Here is an 18542-nt window from a genome sequence, read left to right as displayed (position 1 = left end):
AACAATATACCAACAATATATTGCGGAAGGAACTTTTTAACTTAAAAAAGGGGGGTATCTGGAATTACCCCCCCCCCCTTTTTTCAAGTTTAAAAGTACCTTCCAACATATTGTTAGTATAAATACAATGACTTCATACGTTTTATGAAATGTTCATGTTCACCTTGGGAGTAAAATAGATTTATCAAACCAGCTTACGGTTTAAATTTAGATATAATCGCAAAAAAGAAAAAACCAGTAAAAATTCCGGAAAATAATTCGGATGTGACTTGAATTCTATCTATGACCTTTGACTTCCTTTATAATGCGCATGCCTGTTCAATTGAGTGGAACTGTCACAGAAAAAATGTTGTCGAAATCGCAATTTTACCTGTAAAAGTACAATTTCTTCCGTCTTCTGTCTGCGTTTGAGTGGTCTATGTAAGAAGCTAACTTCCTTTTAACGACATTTTTAACATCACAACCAGTTAAATGAATCCATAGATGTAGATCTAATTGGTTTTCAAACACAAGATTATGTAAACAAACTAAAAAACAAAAACAATTTTCAGTCAGCTGACAACACGAAATCGACAAAACAATGTCTGGTTTCGTTTAAACTTCAGCTTGGTAAAACAATATTTTGTTAAAGGGAAAATACACTCCTGAATGTTGACTACTGTTGCTTTTTGCCACAGAATTATTTCAGTAACTCTGCTTTTACTGATTTTATATAAGGAGAATTTGATATAATTTTCTGAGATGTCTGTTCCACGTTTAGAATAAACTGAATGTGTTATCATCACTGCCTGATGATTAAGATTGCCCTAGAAATATATGCTATGAGGCAGCTGTATTGGGTGATGCCTTTTAGTAAAGCTAAATGACTTAAATTTATACACTGGCCGAGTGGTCTTATTAGTTACTTCTTTTATCATTAGCCAGTCAACACTGAGGTTGTGAGTTAGGATCATGTTCGTGCATGGGCACTCAGCTCCAAGTTTAATTTACTAGAATAGCAGGTTTCCTTTGAAAGATCGGTGGTTTCCGAATCCAGGTCCGTTCGCCAAGGGTCCATTGGCCCTAATTTTTATTTTTTTCTAATTGTTGTCTAGTCCCATTATTTTAAGTATTTGAACAAAATATGTTAAAAGTTTGTTTAAAAATTGACAGCTAGAATATTCATGATATTTATATTGCTGCAACCAATTTATTATTTTCCCTTTGATTTGCAGATTAGAATACTGGAATTAGCGAATACAATGTATATTTATCTTTAAAAGTTATTGATATTTGTTAATAAAACAATTGTATTCAGTCAATCGCGAATGTATGCAGTATAACTGAGACTAGTCTCCGGGTATAAAATAAACTTGCAAATCCCTTTCATGATTACAATTCGTACATCATTGTTTTTCTTAATTTCAAACTGAATATTTTATTAAAACAAAACATTTGTTTTTATTATTAATCCATCAAAAGACAAGTATCGCAATTATCAGTGAGAACTATTTTGTCATTTAACAATTATTGATCATGAAAAAAACAAACTTTTAAATATTTCCATGTGACCATAAATTTCAAGAATATATACCATAGAAATATCTGAATAAGTATATTCATCTTCAAAGCCCTGAATATTAATATTTTATTTAGTAGGGCGAACAGACTCTATGGGCGAAGGGACCCAGGGCCAACAGACCTGATACCATGGTTTCCTAGCTAGGGCACTACAGCTTCCTCCACCAATTGAAACCTCCATGAAATTTCATTAATTATTGAACTAAAGAAAATTATATTTTAAAAATTTTGTATATATGGACCATAATTTGGTATTCGGCCTTTGGTTTCTTTTTGTATCCTTTTTTATAAGTTCTAAAATTTTAACTTTTATTTTGTGGGTTGTGTTGGTGTTAGAATAGTATGAATGGAACAATTAAGTTTTTCGAGAAAAAATTAATACATTTTGATTCACCGTTTACGTGACATGAAACCAAACAGGAAACCAATCTTTATTTTCTTTATTTTGCACAATATAATTCAAAAGGCATAAATAAACACCATTACTAGTGTTACTTGCTTCATGTTAATATTTAAAATCTATTTTCAATGTTATATTAAAGTTTTTTTTAAACCTGACAGGAAACCATAAGAAACCGAAAGCATTTTTTTAGTTTTATTTTATTGCAAAATCTGCTTAAAATAATCTGAACAGTATCCTTTTTCTTAAAATCCATCTTAAATGTAACAGTTTTATAAAACTCCTAAATATGTGCTTGTTTTGAAAACAATTAGTACAATTTATTCAGAATTTTCCATATTTTCTCCATTGATACAGGATACCATAATCGTTGTATCTTGATGTTTAAGCCAAAAAAATGTATTTATATTTTGTTTTGATATTCCAGTTATATACAATTTATTCCAAATCATTGGCAATGTAACATTCTTTAAATCCAGTAAAGAAAAAAACTTTTAACTTGGAATTAAAATCTTTAAAATAGGCACAATGTGACACTTGTGACCTGTACACCATCTACATGGTTTCCACATTTTAACCTACTTTAGTGGGCTAAAATCAATAAAGTACTTCCTTTCAAGTCATGCATGGTAAAAGTTTACTTCTCCTTTGACAAGTTTATTGCGTTTCTGATAAGTGTTTGAAGAATATGAATAAAAAATATTAATTAAAAACTGTGACAGGATTCCAACTTTGTACATTCTAAGTGTAACGGTATATTAACATGTATTTGTTATTAAATTATATTTATTCACCTAAAATATCCAGTAATATTTACTGCTGAAGTTAAATCAATCCAACGAGCATTGGTACAATGATAAGAGACGTAATTTCGATTGATTTTTCCAAGGACTCTTCACGTCATTATCGGGAAACGAAGTGTGTTCTAACGTCTGTCAAATATGAAATCGATTTTGTCAAGTCATTGGGCATTTATTTTCACACAGGATCGTATGTAACATTATGCACATAGGAAAAATAACAGACCACCGGCGCAATCTCTTTGACAATTGTATTTTCCTCTTTTAAACAAGACGAAACAAGTCTACAGATTATGTTTGCTAACATCCCGTTGGAAACAAAAACAATGTTTAGACCTAGTATTTCGTACATCCGGCCGTAATGGCGTTATCACATGTTAGTCACGTGTTTCACGTATGACCGGAAATGGTAAGAACTTAAGGACAAAACAATTTTAATAAATAACTGGACTTCTGTTTCTTGTGAAATGTAACGCATAACGACAACGTAATTTTCTTACTTAATTATTGCGAAGATCAAAACAAGAATGTAAATCATCTCCGATTTACCTGTTTGAACATCACGCGAGAGTTCATATTTGCATATTGTTTTTAAGAATTCTATTACAACAAAGCAGATTACATCATCTAAAAATTGCGTTACGAAATCGGAGACAAAAATCACGCCACTGTTCTTACATCTGCTACATAAATATTTATAGTTCTCGGCATTTTCTTCTCACTATTCTTATTGGTCGATGTTCTTTGTTATTTGAAAGCAAAAGTTACGAATTTGCCGGTGACGATTATCTATAAATCAGTCAGCGTTATGCTCTTCGGAAGCAATAAATAACGCGAGAAACGACACAAAAATACGGTTGTAGAATCTTTGAAATTCGTATATTTTAATTTTTTTTTCTAGGGAAGAGTAGCATACACTTGTATGTTGATAAAAATAATGGCATCTTTAGATGTAGTTGCAACTTTTCTTACAGTAATTCACATTTTATCACTTTTCTATAGTTATAGGAAACGGAGCCCAATAGCAAATTATGGTCCATATATATCTTGTAGCTACTGTCCCTTTAAGTAATCAAAGTTTTTGCAAACCCCTAGTCATATAAGTCATATCCTCAACTTGCAATTTTAAACCAACTTAAAAAATAATTATTGAATGATAAAAAAACATATAACTAACATTGTATATATACATGTATACTGAGAATATTGCAATTAGAAACTGAAATAGCAATACATGTATTTAAGGTTTCTGAAGGTCTATATTTTCAAGTATTCCAAAGTTCTGAAATTTTGTAGAGTAAATTAAACTTCAAAATTGCAAATGTATCAGCATCCTAGATTTCTATTGATATTCAAACATTGCCAAGTCATTCTGAGATGAATGTTATAAACCAATATGTACATTTATATAGATTTACTAAAGTAAATAAGTTTAATTGGGATAGACGAATACTGAATAGACATGATCATGTGATGATGGAAATCTGTGACCAAGTGTCATTTCAAGAAAATTCATGTTGAGTATTCATACCTTGTGTTGTATAATTTAAAAATATTTAAAAAATACAATCAGAATGTAATTAGGAATCAAGTGCCAGTGATTATTGGAATTTCATGGTTTGGATATGATATGTTTACATGATGTGTATGAAAATTTGAGGCAAGTTGGTCAACAATAATTTGACAGTTAATGAGAAGGAGTTACCTCTCTTTGTTCATCATGTACATGTACATTTTCTTTTGAATTGTAAAACAAATGATACATGTATATGATGTGCATGTATACATTGCACATAGAATTAAAAGCTTGCAATTGGTGTTCTTTAACTCTTAGATCAACTCCAATCAACACCATTTTAATCTATAATTTGTTTAGCTAATGCAGAAAATGTATATATGTACTAACTAGAAAATTAACTTTATCTACTTGTATTTATATTTAGTCAATTTTTTGTGTCAGTGAGAACATGAATGATATATTTTGTTTATGTAAATGTAGGTCATCAAAATATTCTATTTTCAGACGTGTATATACATTGTACATGTACAATCCGACTACAGTGATATATATGGATATTTGAAGATGTGGTTTGAGTGCCAATGAGACAACTCCCCATCCAAGTCACAATTTGTAAAAGAATAGCCATTATAGGTCAAAGTACTTCAACATGGAGTCTTGGTTCACCCTGAAAAGCAAGCTATAGAAGGCCCAAAAATTACTTATATGTACATTTTCATTGTATACAAAACATTTTGTATTTATAACGTGTAGATTTCTTGTTCTTAATAAAACTAACATCATTTGATTAAGGTGATTTAAGCAATGATGATCCACATGACGTACATGTATCAATATTTTGTTAAAAATGTGTTGTGCATTTGTCATGTGTACATGTACATGATGTATTTGTATAAGAATAAATCTGGCTTGGTTATATAATCCAACATAAACATTAAACATGAAACAAAATTCAAAGTAGTAATGTTCCTTATAGAATCATTGTATTTAGTTCATGTAGTTCTTTTTATTTAAAAAAACAAGATAACCAAGCTTAAGTAATTTATTGTAACCTATCTTTAATATTTTTTCTAGAATCTATCAATAACATGCCAGAATGTGAAACACATTGACCTCTAATTAGAATAAAATGACCTCTGCGGTGCAGCCTAACCACCAATCACCACCACCGATAAACCATAATGGAGAACTGGACATGACCCTTAATAATAATGTCATAGAAAAAGTCACACAAGCTGTGGAAAAATGTAAAATAGATGATGTAAACACAAATACGACCAATTGCAATGGAGATGGATCAAAATCTGAGTGAGTATTATTTTTTTACAATGTACATGTATATAGACCTCACCTGCTTTTTAGCTCACCTGGCCCAAAGGGCCAAGTTAGCTTTTCTCATCACTTGGCATCTGTCGTCCTTAACATTTTACATTTTGAACTTCTTCTAGAGAACCACTGAATGGAATGAAACCAAACATGACATTAATGTTCCTTAGGAGGTGCTGACCAAGTGTTGTTACTTTGTAGCCGATCCATCATCCAAGATGGCCACCAGCCAGAGACTTAGTTTAACATAGGACCCTATGGGAAATGCATACAAATTTGATCTTTTTTTTATATGATTTCAAAAACCCAAAAAGAGTCAGGTGAGCGATACAGGCTCTTGAGAGCCTCTTGTTTTATGGCCCTACCACAAAGTTGTCAGGGTGGTGAGGACATATGTAGTGTTGCCCTAAATGATCTGTCATTCCCCTGATTTTTAGTTTGCAAGAGTACATGTACATGTACTTTGATGAGTTACAGATCAAGTTTACTTTTTGTTTGCACCATTGATGTTTTGCAGAAATTACTGGCTTAGGACTTTGAAAATTTAGCAAAAACAACAGTTACATGTGTAAAGAATTTTTTCTTTGGACTTTTGTGAAATGAATATTGATACAATCTTTCATTCTTATATATTCCCATTCCTAAAATTGGCTTAGATTCAATATTGGGAGCTGGCCATTTTTCTTGTTCCAACACATCTTGTTTAAAGATCAAAGTTTATATGGGACAAAATTTATTTCAATTCAATATGTAGAAAATGTACAAATTGTGGGTTCTTCTTTAAATTAAAAACCCTAAAGAGAACATGTGCATGTAACTTGTTTATCATAGAACAAAACATGTATAGGATATTTGTAATGTAAAACATTGTTAGTGCTATAATATCCTGTCTTGTTGGGTTGCTGTCTCATTGTCCGATTCATGCACATCTTTCATGTACATGTATGTCGCAGTGGTTTGTATTCATGAGTTAATACATGTACATGTAGTTACTTCTTTTGCTTTTGTTCCTTATAAAGGGTCCTAAATTTTTTAATGTTTAAACAAGAAAGTGTGCAAAAAAAATGGAAAATACTCATCAGAGATAAAAAAAAATAATAAATATTTCCTACACAAAAAAAATACTTGAGGAAGCTCATTTGTTTTAGAGCGAAATATCAAGGACTGGCCAAGACTGGCCTTGTGGTCATTAATTACATATTGGATTTGGTGTTTTGAGCAATCATTTTTGCACTCAAGAGTAAAATTTTATTACAGAGGGCTCTGATCTGATGAATTTAATCTCAGTTCAGCTCCAAGAGTGGAATTACTAGTTTAACTTTGTCTGTCAAAATTTTGCTCTGTGTAATTTCTTGATAAATTCCTGTATTCTATAAATATTTTTCTGTCAATATAGATGTCATGTTTTGGCATTTTTGTTACCTTGTTGTATTGGTTGTTTTTTTCCTAAAAACGTAATAATGTACTGATTGTACATGGTGTAACGACGTCAATAATGTCCTCGAAAAATGACAAGCGACCACAATTTTTGTCGTCATGTTAAGACTTATGACATGTTATTTTATTTTGTACGATAATGGATTTGAAGTTTGAAAAAAAATAAAAAAAACTCTTCAAAAATATATTTTCCTTATTTGGTATTCCACATGAACAATAATGTGTGATACAATCCTAAGTGATGAAATTGATCACGGGTATATATTTTATTTTGAATGATAATTTAACTTGGCAAGCATTAGATACATGTATATAAAAATGTAGGAAAATTATAAAAAAAAAAAGACACCATTAAAACTTCTACAAGCTGAATGAAATTCTTATTAATTATCTAGAAAATGGTTTGAAAATCACGAAAAAATATAACTTTTTTCCAATATGTTTTAAAAAATGAGGTCTAATGATATACATCTTATAAGTCTTTTTGATTGTTGAAAACCATTGATACATTGTACCAAGGAGGTTATATTAGAAGGAGAGTGAACACTCTGCTTGATACAAAATTAACATCCCTAGGATAGCAGTTCGATCAGAGAAAAATGATAAAAATATAAAGAAACCGACATGTTTATCACCCACTTGACATGGCCCTCTGATGTACCGGGCTGTTACCGCGAGCAGTTCGGGCTAATAGATAAATCGCATATGTCACGTGGTTGTTATCATTGAGTGGGTCATTAAAGTCCAGGTGTATTTTTGGTAACAATGCAGTATATAGGTGTTTATGATGTGGAAAAAGATTGGACGCGCAATTTCAAAATCAATCGTCTGTCTACCGTGAAAAAAGATGAAGAAATGACAAAGTTATGAGGGTTTAAAGGAAAGTTGGTATGCGATTTTTATTAAACACTACATTGCTTTAAACAAAGATTTTCGCTTCACTTGTCAATTCCTGTTGATGAGAGTTGGCAGGTAATAATCATAGAAAATATACGAATATGCAAAGTACTTTTGTTACGGTGACCGGTAACGACCGGAAAGAATATTTGCAATTGAAACATAGAGAAATTTATCGGGAACAACGTAAAAGTGCTTTCTGTTGGTATTAACATTGATGGCAATAAGACAGATATTCGTTTCATTTCTATTGGTTAGAAGTTAACTTTTAACATAAAATTTTAATTTTTAATTACTTAATAAAAAATATCACAAAAAATCGTATTAATATATCAATAATTATATTTCCGGTCAGTTTATGACACCTCGGGTGTTTCCGTTCTTACTCAGGTATGTAATTAGGACAAAATCTCCCTCTGTGACAGAGTCGATCTCAAGTAATTAACACTCACTTACAGAAAAGTCGGTAACATTTTATGTGTAATTATCGTCTTTCGTCCTCTCTCCTTCTAATGTAACCTCCTTGATTGTACAATGTTGTATCAATCAAATAATCAGTCTACCTTTAAAATTTAAAACCAGTGCCCGAGTGTTTTCATTTAAATTTCTACACTACCCCTCCCCAACAAAAAAAATAACAAATCTATACATGCATTGGCTGTAAGAAAATATATGCAGGAATCAAATAAATAATTAAACAGGATCCCTGGTTCAGGGAAAAATAAGCATAATTAATAATATTAGCTTATGAATGTTTTAAATTTTGATAAGAGGGTAAATGTTAAAAAGATATATCCTGATGTAAAGCTTTCATTTAATCAAGTCATTTTGAACATGGTTTATAATAGCATGTCCTTTTGGTGATGCAAAACCACTTAGAATGATAAAGACGATAAGAATAAATACATTTTCATTTAATTCACAGAAAATTTCTGGCTTAGGGGGAAAAGAAAAGGTTAAATTCTTGCTGTCCCCTTTTATGCCTCTTAGCTATAACATGTACATTTGAAATTGTTTATCAAAATTAATGATTCATTATTTAGATATGAAAATAATTATGTAATATTGTAAATTTTTTAACAAACCACATAGATGTTTTAATCAGTGCAGATGTCAGCAAGTTGTTATTATCAATCACACCTTGTCAGCCTACTCTACCTGTTACATATAGGTATATATATAGTAGATAATAAGTATATGTCGTCAATTTCTAATTGTCTGTTGTCATTTTATGTCATCAATCTCTTATTGTCTGTTATCATTTGCAGAAATGATTTGATGTTGTCAATTTCTGATTGTCTGTTGCAATTTGATGTCATCAATTTCATATATTTTGTTGTCATTTGATTTGTCAATTTTTAATTGTTTGGTGTCATTTGATGACGTCCTTAGTGTCTGTCTTGTCAAAGTAGATATTTTTTCATATTGTTTGTTATTATGATAACAAGGTGATAATTGTGGGATGTTTATGGTGTAGAAATGTTTTTATAAGGCAGTTGGACTCTATCTGTCTAAGGAGATAATAACCCTGACATTTGTTGGTCAGTAGGATAAATATGTTTTGATAGGGATGAATGGTTTTTATTACAAAATAGATATACTGTGGTTATCTGGTATTTGCTAATAGAGTTATCAAGTTGGGTGGATTTTTAAAAAGGCTTGTGTGCTAATCAGTGGAAAGTTTACATAACAGGACAAAAACCTTTTAATCCATGGCTCATTGACCTAACGTTATTGTGACCATTGGTGGATTTACAATAATTGAGACATTTTGTTTACATAACTGTCACGGTTTCTGATTTATGTGGTCTGATAGAGTGGACAATTATAACAAAAAAAATTTAACAAAATTTGAGAAATTTTCTTTGTGAAAAAAGGATTCCAAGATGCCAGCAGAAACATTGGATAATGGGATTTATATGATTCCAGAGATCGAATCAGGGTAATTAAAAATATTAATATTCATTTATTTTCATATATATATATATATATTCTAGCTTGTGAAAATAAAAAAAAAAAAAAAAGGAGATATTTTTATCTGACAATATAATATTGTCTTAATTCGGAAGAAAAATGAAGTCTTTCATAAAATTCTGCAATAACATTTTTAAAACTGAACCTTGATTTGACTTTTTCCATCAATCTATATTGTGACATTTGTGTATTTGGAGTGAGCAAAAACATCTTCAGATTAGGAGGTTTTTTTTTGCACTTATGGAGTGGACATACCATTTATTTTATTTAATGTCAGAAACCTTACAAGTTCTATACATCTATCCCATTTTGATACATATGTTCATGTACATGCATATTTATTTGATTTGAAGTGTGCAGGTATGTGGACTGGTGATATACAGGTATATATATGTGGACTGATGGTATTGTAAAATCCTCACGTACTATTGTGCAAATGAGTTACATGTACAGCCCACATACATGTACTTTATTTAAATTTTGAATGTTTTATGTGATTGCTGGTTCAGAAGGAAGATTTAATGTACAGCAAGAAAAATTTTGACTTATGATTATTAATTATAAATCAGAAAGTGAACTTAGAATTTTTGTCAATCCATTTACATATTAAATGTTTCATATCCATGTATATATATGTATGTTGTGCATGAAGTAAATTTATGCATTGATTGAGTACATTAGGGCATTAGATATTCTCCAGTTATTTGATAATTATATAAAGAGTAAATGTTATTTACCAATCGTAATCAATACATGTTATTTTGTCAATAAATACATTATTGGCCAATACATGTAAATTTTGTCACCAAATAGATTATTGAACAATACATGTTAATTTTGTCACCCAATGAGTTATTGACAAATACATGTATATTATGTCACAATTTTTTTGGGCGAGAGTGAAAATTTTATCATAATTTTCCAATAAATGGCAATTATTTTACAATGTTGTATCTCGTTAGAGGACTTTCATCAACAGCATTATACATGTATTTGAGATTAACAAAGGGAAAATTGTAATTAAAAGACCCTTAAAAATACCATTGAAAATTGATTAAGCTATCAAACATGTATAAATGAAAAATCAAGATGTGTTCAAAGTCTTATACTTTTAGTTAGTTTTAGAATTCAGTGCTTCATAGAAAAAGGAATGAATTTATATTGAATTTAGTTGAGGGTCAGTTGTTCTGTGGTGTTTAATTTCATAATGTCTAGACAGAAAATTTGTAAATCAATACATTTCTAAGTAGCTCTTTTGGTTGAATCTTTAGCTGTTTATGAACTTTTTAATTTTTGTCGAGCCTGCAACTTTTGTTGCAGAAAGCTCGACATCTATAGGGAAAGTGATCCGGCGGCGGCGTTAGCTAACTTCTTTAAAGCTTTATATTTTAGAAGGTGGAAGACCTGGATGCTTCATTCTTTGTATATAGATGCCTCATGTTACGAAGTTTCCGTCAGTCACATGTCCAATGTCCTTGACCTCATTTTCATGGTTCAGTGACCACTTGAAAAAAAAGTTCAAATTTTTTGTAATGTTAAATTCTCTCTTATTATAAGTAATAGGATAACTATATTTGGTATGTGCGTACCTTGCAAGGTCCTCATGCCCGTCAGACAGTTTTCACTTGACCTTGACCTCATTTCATGGATCAGTGAACAAGGTTAAGTTTTGGTGGTCAAGTCCATATCTGAGATACTATAAGCAATAGGTCTAGTATATTCGGTGTATGGAAGGACTGTAAGGTGTACATGTCCAACTGGCAGGTGTCATCTGACCTTGACCTCATTTTCATGGTTCAGTAGTTATAGTTAGATTTTTGTGTTTTGGTCTGTTTTTCTCATACTTTATGCAATAGGTCTACTATAATGAATGTATGGGATGATTGTAAGGTATACATGTCTAGTGGGCAGATGTCATCTGACCTTGACCTCATTTTCATGGTTCAGTGGTCAAAGTAAAGTTTTTGAGATTTGGTGTTTTTATCTAATACTATATGCCATAAATCAACTATATTTGGTGTATGGAAATATTTTATGATCTATATGTCAGTAGCGCAGGTTTTATTTGACCTTGACCTCATTTTCACGGTCCATTGCTCAGTGTTGACTTTTTGTGTTTTGGTTTGCTTTTCTTAAACTATATAAGCAATAGGTCAACTATATTTGTTGTATGAGAGAATTGTTAGCTGTACATGTCTGCCTGGCATGGTTCATCTGACCTTGACCTCATTTTCATGGTTCCTTGGTCAATGTTTAGTTATCTTGGTTCATGTTAAGTTTATGTGACACAGTTTTAATAAAGCTTTATATTTAGGACTATCAACATAATATCAATGATTAATAAAGAAGGCGAAACATTTCAGCGTGTGCACTCTTGTTGTCATTTGTGGAATTTTGGTTGATCTTTATGATTACAGCCAGCCTATGTTAATTTTAAGTTTATTCCTAGCTCTTGACAATTTGGAGCTTAAAAAAAGGCAATGGGGTATGATTGCCACTGATCAGGAGGTTATATATTCCCACCATTGACCAAATGATGTAGAAATTAACCACCATAAACAAAACCATACATCATAGCAAGCTATAGCTATTTTAAGGGTCCATGCATAACAAAATGTTAAACAATTCTAAAAGAAAATCAATGGCCTTATAGACATGATAGATGTTAAAAACAACAAGTGATGAACAAAAATGATATACGAGTAACAAACAACATCTCAATGTTCTTCAGTTTTTGGTGTAGTTATATAATTTGGTTGCTGTTTTGTTGACCTTAAAATAATGATACAGTATGTACATCTGCTTATATCATCACATGGTAATTTTAACATTTTGTATTTTACAGTAGCCTTGAGGCAATGTCTCACAATGCCCTCATTTGTGATATAAACTTATAAAATGGAATTAGTGGCCAATAAAATTTAACCTTTTAGTCAGTAGTTGTTAAAATACATCTGTACTTTCAAGCTTCAGTAACTTTTTTTTATAATATAGAAATTGTAAGTCCATTCAAACGATAATGTCAATTTAAGTTCATTGCACTATTTAGTAGCCGGAAAATTTTAGTTTAAATGATTGTTTTGCCCTAAGATGTTTACAAATTGTAGATGGAAATGATTTCATCCTTCTTTTTGTTTACAGGTAGATAAACTGCATTTTATCAGTAGAAAATGTTTATGTCTTGGAAACCAATAATCTAATACACAAGAGAAAAGTTAGCATTAAGGCATTTTATGGATCAAGAAGTCCTAGTTTTTTCCTGGTGTAAATTACGATTTATTATCAGATTATACTGCAAGCATTATGCAACTCTTGTTTTTTATTTCACATAACTGGAAAAACTTTAAGCCTGAAATATGTTAGTTATACCCCCGCTTTAAAAAAGGGGGGGTATTCTGTTTTACCTCTGTCTGTCCGTCCGTCCGTCCATCAGTCCGTCAGTCCGTCCGTCAGTCAGTCCGTCCCATGAAACTTTCGTCACATTTTTCTCAGGAACTACACATCCACCCTTTCTGTAATTTGGTATCAACATTTATATATGTCAGCCATACCGTGTGATGCGTTTTCAGATTCATCACTTGACAACTTCCTGTTTACCGAACACTTGTCTGATTTTACACATGATAGCCAAGTTGAAAATTTTCGTCACATTTTTCTCAGGAACTACAATACAAGGATTTCTGAAATTTGGTTTCAGGATTTATATAAGTCAGCTATACCGTGTGATGCGTTTTCAGATTCATCACTCGACAACTTCCTGTTTACCGAACACTTGCATATTTTTACACTATTAATATTATCCACTTGCGGCGGGGGTATCATCAATGAGCAGTAGCTCGCAGTTTCACTTGTTTTTCTTTTCCTCTTGATTAGAGAGAAGATTTTTCAGCTACCTTCTTTTGCTTGAGTATCTGGATTATTCCTTTGAACATTCAATTTTAGCCTTTTTAATTTGTATTTTCTGCATCATGGTGTTCATGCATGCTTTAATTAACCATTAATTCAATTTAAAATCCGTTGAATCCAATTCTGTAACATCATGAACAGTAAAAAACAAATCTTTTAAAATCGTGTATACAGCTTCAGGAAAAAAACGTGTTGTATAATGATCAATATAAAATTCAGACCTGAATCAGTCATACTCATGATTCCATGATGAAATATACAATATATGACAATTTTCAGTTTATTGATGAATAGTGTGCCAAAAGTTTTTATTTTTTAAAATCATAATTTTTACATATTTTTTTTCATTATTAATACATGTTAGTATAATTGAAGTTTATCAAACAGAGATTTTATGAAACTTGACTATTTCAGTAAAATTGTATAATTAAGATTTATACTTTATACTTAAAATCAAGCTTATTATATAGAGACATTTATTGCAATTTGTACAATTTTGCTATATAAGCATATGCAAATCACTTGTCTTGTTGTATCTTATGATTTGTGTAAAGGGCATTTAAGTGCACGTTAATTAATTCTGAAAACAGGGATGGATCCATTCATTTTTAAAAAGGGGGCTTTCCAACCATATGTCCCCATTCAAATGCATAGATCGTCCAAAAAAAGGGGGTTCCAACCCCAGAACCCGCCCTCTGGATCTGCCACTGCTTACAACCATTTATGATACTTATAATGATCAGGGGTGAAAAATAACACCCAATTAGATTTTCTGTTTTCAATTATTATATGTGTGCAGAACTTCAGAAATTTATTTCCAAAAGCTGTATTTTTCTTCTACTTTATCTAACTTTAATAGAATAAACTTTATTCAAAAGTACATAACTATCAAGAGTTTCAAGTTGCAGTAAAAAGTTCCTCTTTAACCTTACCCAGGTGCCAATTAATACAAATATGTGGGCAATGTTGTTGAACTTTATTAGAACACATCTTGACTTATGCTTTCTGTTAAGAGTTATAAGAACTTGATATTTTATTTTAGGACACCAAAGCTAAGAAGGTACTTTGTAATTGAGTTTTGTGGTTTTATTATAGATAACATTTATCACTTGTGTTAGTGTGAATTTCATTAGTACAAAGTATATAACATGTTTTATCATTGTGAAGATGAAGTGCATTTGAAGTGATCACAAAATGCTTTTAGTCTTACTAATTAATTGAAGTATTATTTAGAACCAGGAACTTTTGAATCCACAGAACCAACGTTCATGCAGTTTTATCAGAATTATAGTTCAATTTTATTGGCCTGTATAGACCTAATATGTACAGCATGTACAGGTCCAGTAGAAATTTACCAGCCTGCATGATTCATGCTGTTGTGCAGGCTGGTAGGTCTGTGGTTTAAAGCCTAAAGATTGCCCTCAAGACATTTTAAATGCAGCTTTTTTTTAGTGGAAAATAATACTATATTTATGTTTTAAAAAAGGGGGGAAGATATCCAGGGCCCATTAAAACTCATGAAACAAAAAGATGCAGCTGTCTGTCACAACCTATAGTAAAAAGAAAAAAGACGGCTAGAAGACAAACATTAGTTTGCAATACACTTAAGTTACATTTATATACTAACAAAAGAGAAACTCAAACTCCACCAAAACTTTGCTGATCTTCCGACCTCAGATTGGGTAAAGTATTTTTTGTAAGGTTCAAAATGCCACAGTCTTGTAAAGTGTAAAGATCAAATATTTGCCACTAGACATTAAGCAATTAAATTTAGATGAAATTACGAAATGCAATTATCTGTACTAAATGTCTGGAGGACAATAAGATAAAAACTAATATTTTTTTTTAAAGAAGTTTAACAACTTTGAATTGTAAAGAATAATTACATGGCAAATCAGCATTAAAGGGGCATTAGACCTATGATATAAGACTTCAGAAGGTTCATACATGTATCATTTTCATTCAACATTTTTATCAGAATTTTTTTTTTGAAACTCCGAGGACTTATTCTATAGAACTAATTGGGCATAAGCTGATAAATTCATTCCTAGCAAATTGACTATGAAAACTATGGAATAAATATTATATAATGATGTGGAAAGTATGCGTTTTTTCATGTTTTCACTTTTGAAAAACTCATATTATCCGAGGCAGACTTTATCCAATTTATAAAGAAAAAACACACTAAAATATTACCAGTATAATGGAAGAAAAATATTATTTTATTTAATATTTGTTATTATTGGTTTGTTATAATCACATTATACATCACCACTCATCTTATCTGTAAAAATTCTAGTAACAAATTAATGCAACAAATCCCAGAACATTGCTATCATGGCTATAATATGCAGTCTTAGTAATTTGATAAAATGTCAATTCTATTTATTCTATATATACTGAACTTTACGCAAACTTGTATAATAAAAGTAATGTAATAACATATGTAATTATAATTGATGAATAAATTGGCCCATTTTCAGTTGCAACTAGAATTACGATACAGTTACATGCTTTCGTGATTGTTTCACAGATTAGTCAGGGCTTTCAGTCTGAAATGAGGGTCATTATGTTGTTTAAGTATAGATCATTGTATGAAATTACTAGCTTGATGGATATTTCAGTTCGTTGTTGTGAATAATCTGACATTTTCGATGAGCTATAGTGAAGTTATTCCTCTGTGAGTTTGATGATAATTCTAGGACCTTTACACTTGATTGATCTAATGTCCGGAAACAGTATGTAGATATGGATTTCAGGAGAGATGGTTAATGGTTGACGAAGTTTTTCTGGATTATAATGCATGAGAATAATGGATTTGTTGCAAATTTGTATTTCTTTTTTCAATAATTTTTGTTGATTCAAAAATATGGATTTTCTATAGATGAGAACGTAAGTGTTTGAATTTTCTTTTAAAGTAATTTTTGATGAGGCTTATATCATGTTTCTTCTAAGTTTCTGAATATAATGTACAATTTTATTAGTTTTAAAATGAATGAGAGTGACTTTAGACCCCTAAAGCAGCCCAAAAATTGCTAGATTATAGATATATTCTGCATTATCAGACAGTTTATAATTATAAACTCATCTAAGATACTAGGCTTATATAACAAAAAAAGTGTTGGTAAATTAATTCAATAAGAATTTTGATGCATGATGTAAAATAACATGATTAATTATGCTCCATGTAAATTGAAATGTCACATATTGTTACCCTCTTTGTAATCATGATATGCATGAATGAGGGTTAATGTCTCAAGTGAATAAAAGTAAAAAACTATGGTTTTGGATATGAGTTTAATAATACAAGTGCATTGTAAAAAAAAAATTGTTATTGTAACACAGTCTTTGGTAGTCTCCTCGCAAAGGGTTATACATCACACCGGTGTGGACTTCATTCAGGCCCGTAGCCAGGAATTTCCAAGGGGGCCGGGTTATTTTACTTACAAACTTGACTTAAACAATCACAATTCGAAAAGAACGTTGACTTTAACAGTGCTTATTTGTTTTCAAAGGGGGGGGGGTCGTCCGAACCCTTCAAACTCCCCCTGGCTACGGGTATGTCATTTTTATAAAAGATTATTTATATTTTATTTAGGTTCTTTAACTTTTTTCAATGTGTGCTAAACATCCTTTGGTCTCTGGGGGAGAGTCAATTGTCAACTGTCAAACAACATCTCGAACTCCTTATTTCAATTTTTATAGAATTCTCATATATGAGCACTTTTATTTCATTTTCATGAGGAACATAAAGTGCCCAACACCTGCTCTCTGAAGAATACTTTAATAAAGGAACTTAAGCACTTTATGTGCAATTTAAAGTATCAATTTGTTAATTTCTCCATTAAATGTATAAGTTCATGACATTTTAAGTTAGTTTGCCCTTTGATAACGTTGATACTATTAACATCAAATGAATGAAGGGGTGGTTATAAACACTCTTGAAGTTTGACAAAGGTCAATTAACAATTTGATAGAAGGATGGGGTAAATTGCATCATTTATCTGACATATTGATCATTTCCTTTAAAACTTAAAGTCCATAGAGAAAAGAAAGAATACAGCTGAAATAATTAATTTTTAAATCACCCATGGTACTTTAAGGTGTATTTGTATTTAGAATCTTCTCAGGGGGGATGGGGTTTGGAGCATTACTAAATACAAATGTTTTACAGTTTGGATTTCTTTTTTGAATGAATTCAAATATTCAAATGGTAAATGATAATTAATGTAATTAGATTCCCAAATCTTGTTTGAAATGTTCAGTCACTAGTCCTAAATATGCATGAAATATTTGTCACTGGACTGAATCGAAGGCAAATGTTTAAGAACCATTTCTGATTGTCAATCATCTTGTTATTCTGATCGAAAATAGATAATTGTTTTGGTTGTTATGCTGATAAGAAATCAATGTAAGGAAATAAAAGATGATTTTTATGCTGATTTGACATAAATTTATTATTGTAAAATAAGATCCAAATTACAATTACTTGAGGATCAAAGTAAGTATTATGATGTTTATTTTTCTTACACATCAAAGGCAAATTGAGATGATCAATAAAGCACATAATTATACACAAGGCATAAGGCTAGCTTTGACATGAAATCATGTATTGATTCATACAGGACACATTGAACATCTGATGTATCTTTTTAAGGGCGGCTATTGAAATTTGGTGAGCTTGTGAATATTGATTTTTTGTTTGGGAAGAACATTGGTTGAT

The 18542-nt window shown here is 30.9% G+C and overlaps 1 protein-coding gene across 9 annotated transcripts in view; it reads left to right on the top strand.

The window, feature by feature from the left end:
* The first annotated feature begins 307 nt into the window (after positions 1-307).
* LOC143047590 (rab-3A-interacting protein-like) overlaps positions 308-18542 on the top strand; it is a 39964-nt gene continuing 21729 nt past the window's right edge. For 2 of the 9 annotated variants that reach the window (XM_076220696.1, XM_076220694.1), the window contains exons 1-3: positions 308-420; positions 5354-5587; positions 14862-14879. In XM_076220696.1, the coding sequence (XP_076076811.1) occupies positions 5409-5587; positions 14862-14879 (197 nt within the window). In that variant the 5' untranslated portion in view covers positions 308-420; positions 5354-5408. Of the gene's footprint in view, positions 421-5353; positions 5588-9420; positions 9882-14861; positions 14880-16688; positions 16712-18542 lie in introns of those variants that run through there. The other 7 variants (XM_076220697.1, XM_076220695.1, XM_076220699.1 and 4 more) reach the window with 6 other exon arrangements.

This window comes from Mytilus galloprovincialis, chromosome 10 (assembly GCF_965363235.1).
Source record: "Mytilus galloprovincialis chromosome 10, xbMytGall1.hap1.1, whole genome shotgun sequence".
Lineage (NCBI taxonomy): Eukaryota > Metazoa > Mollusca > Bivalvia > Mytilida > Mytilidae > Mytilus > Mytilus galloprovincialis.
Note: the sequence above shows the minus strand (reverse complement) of the source record. Positions and strands in the feature narration are given on the sequence as shown.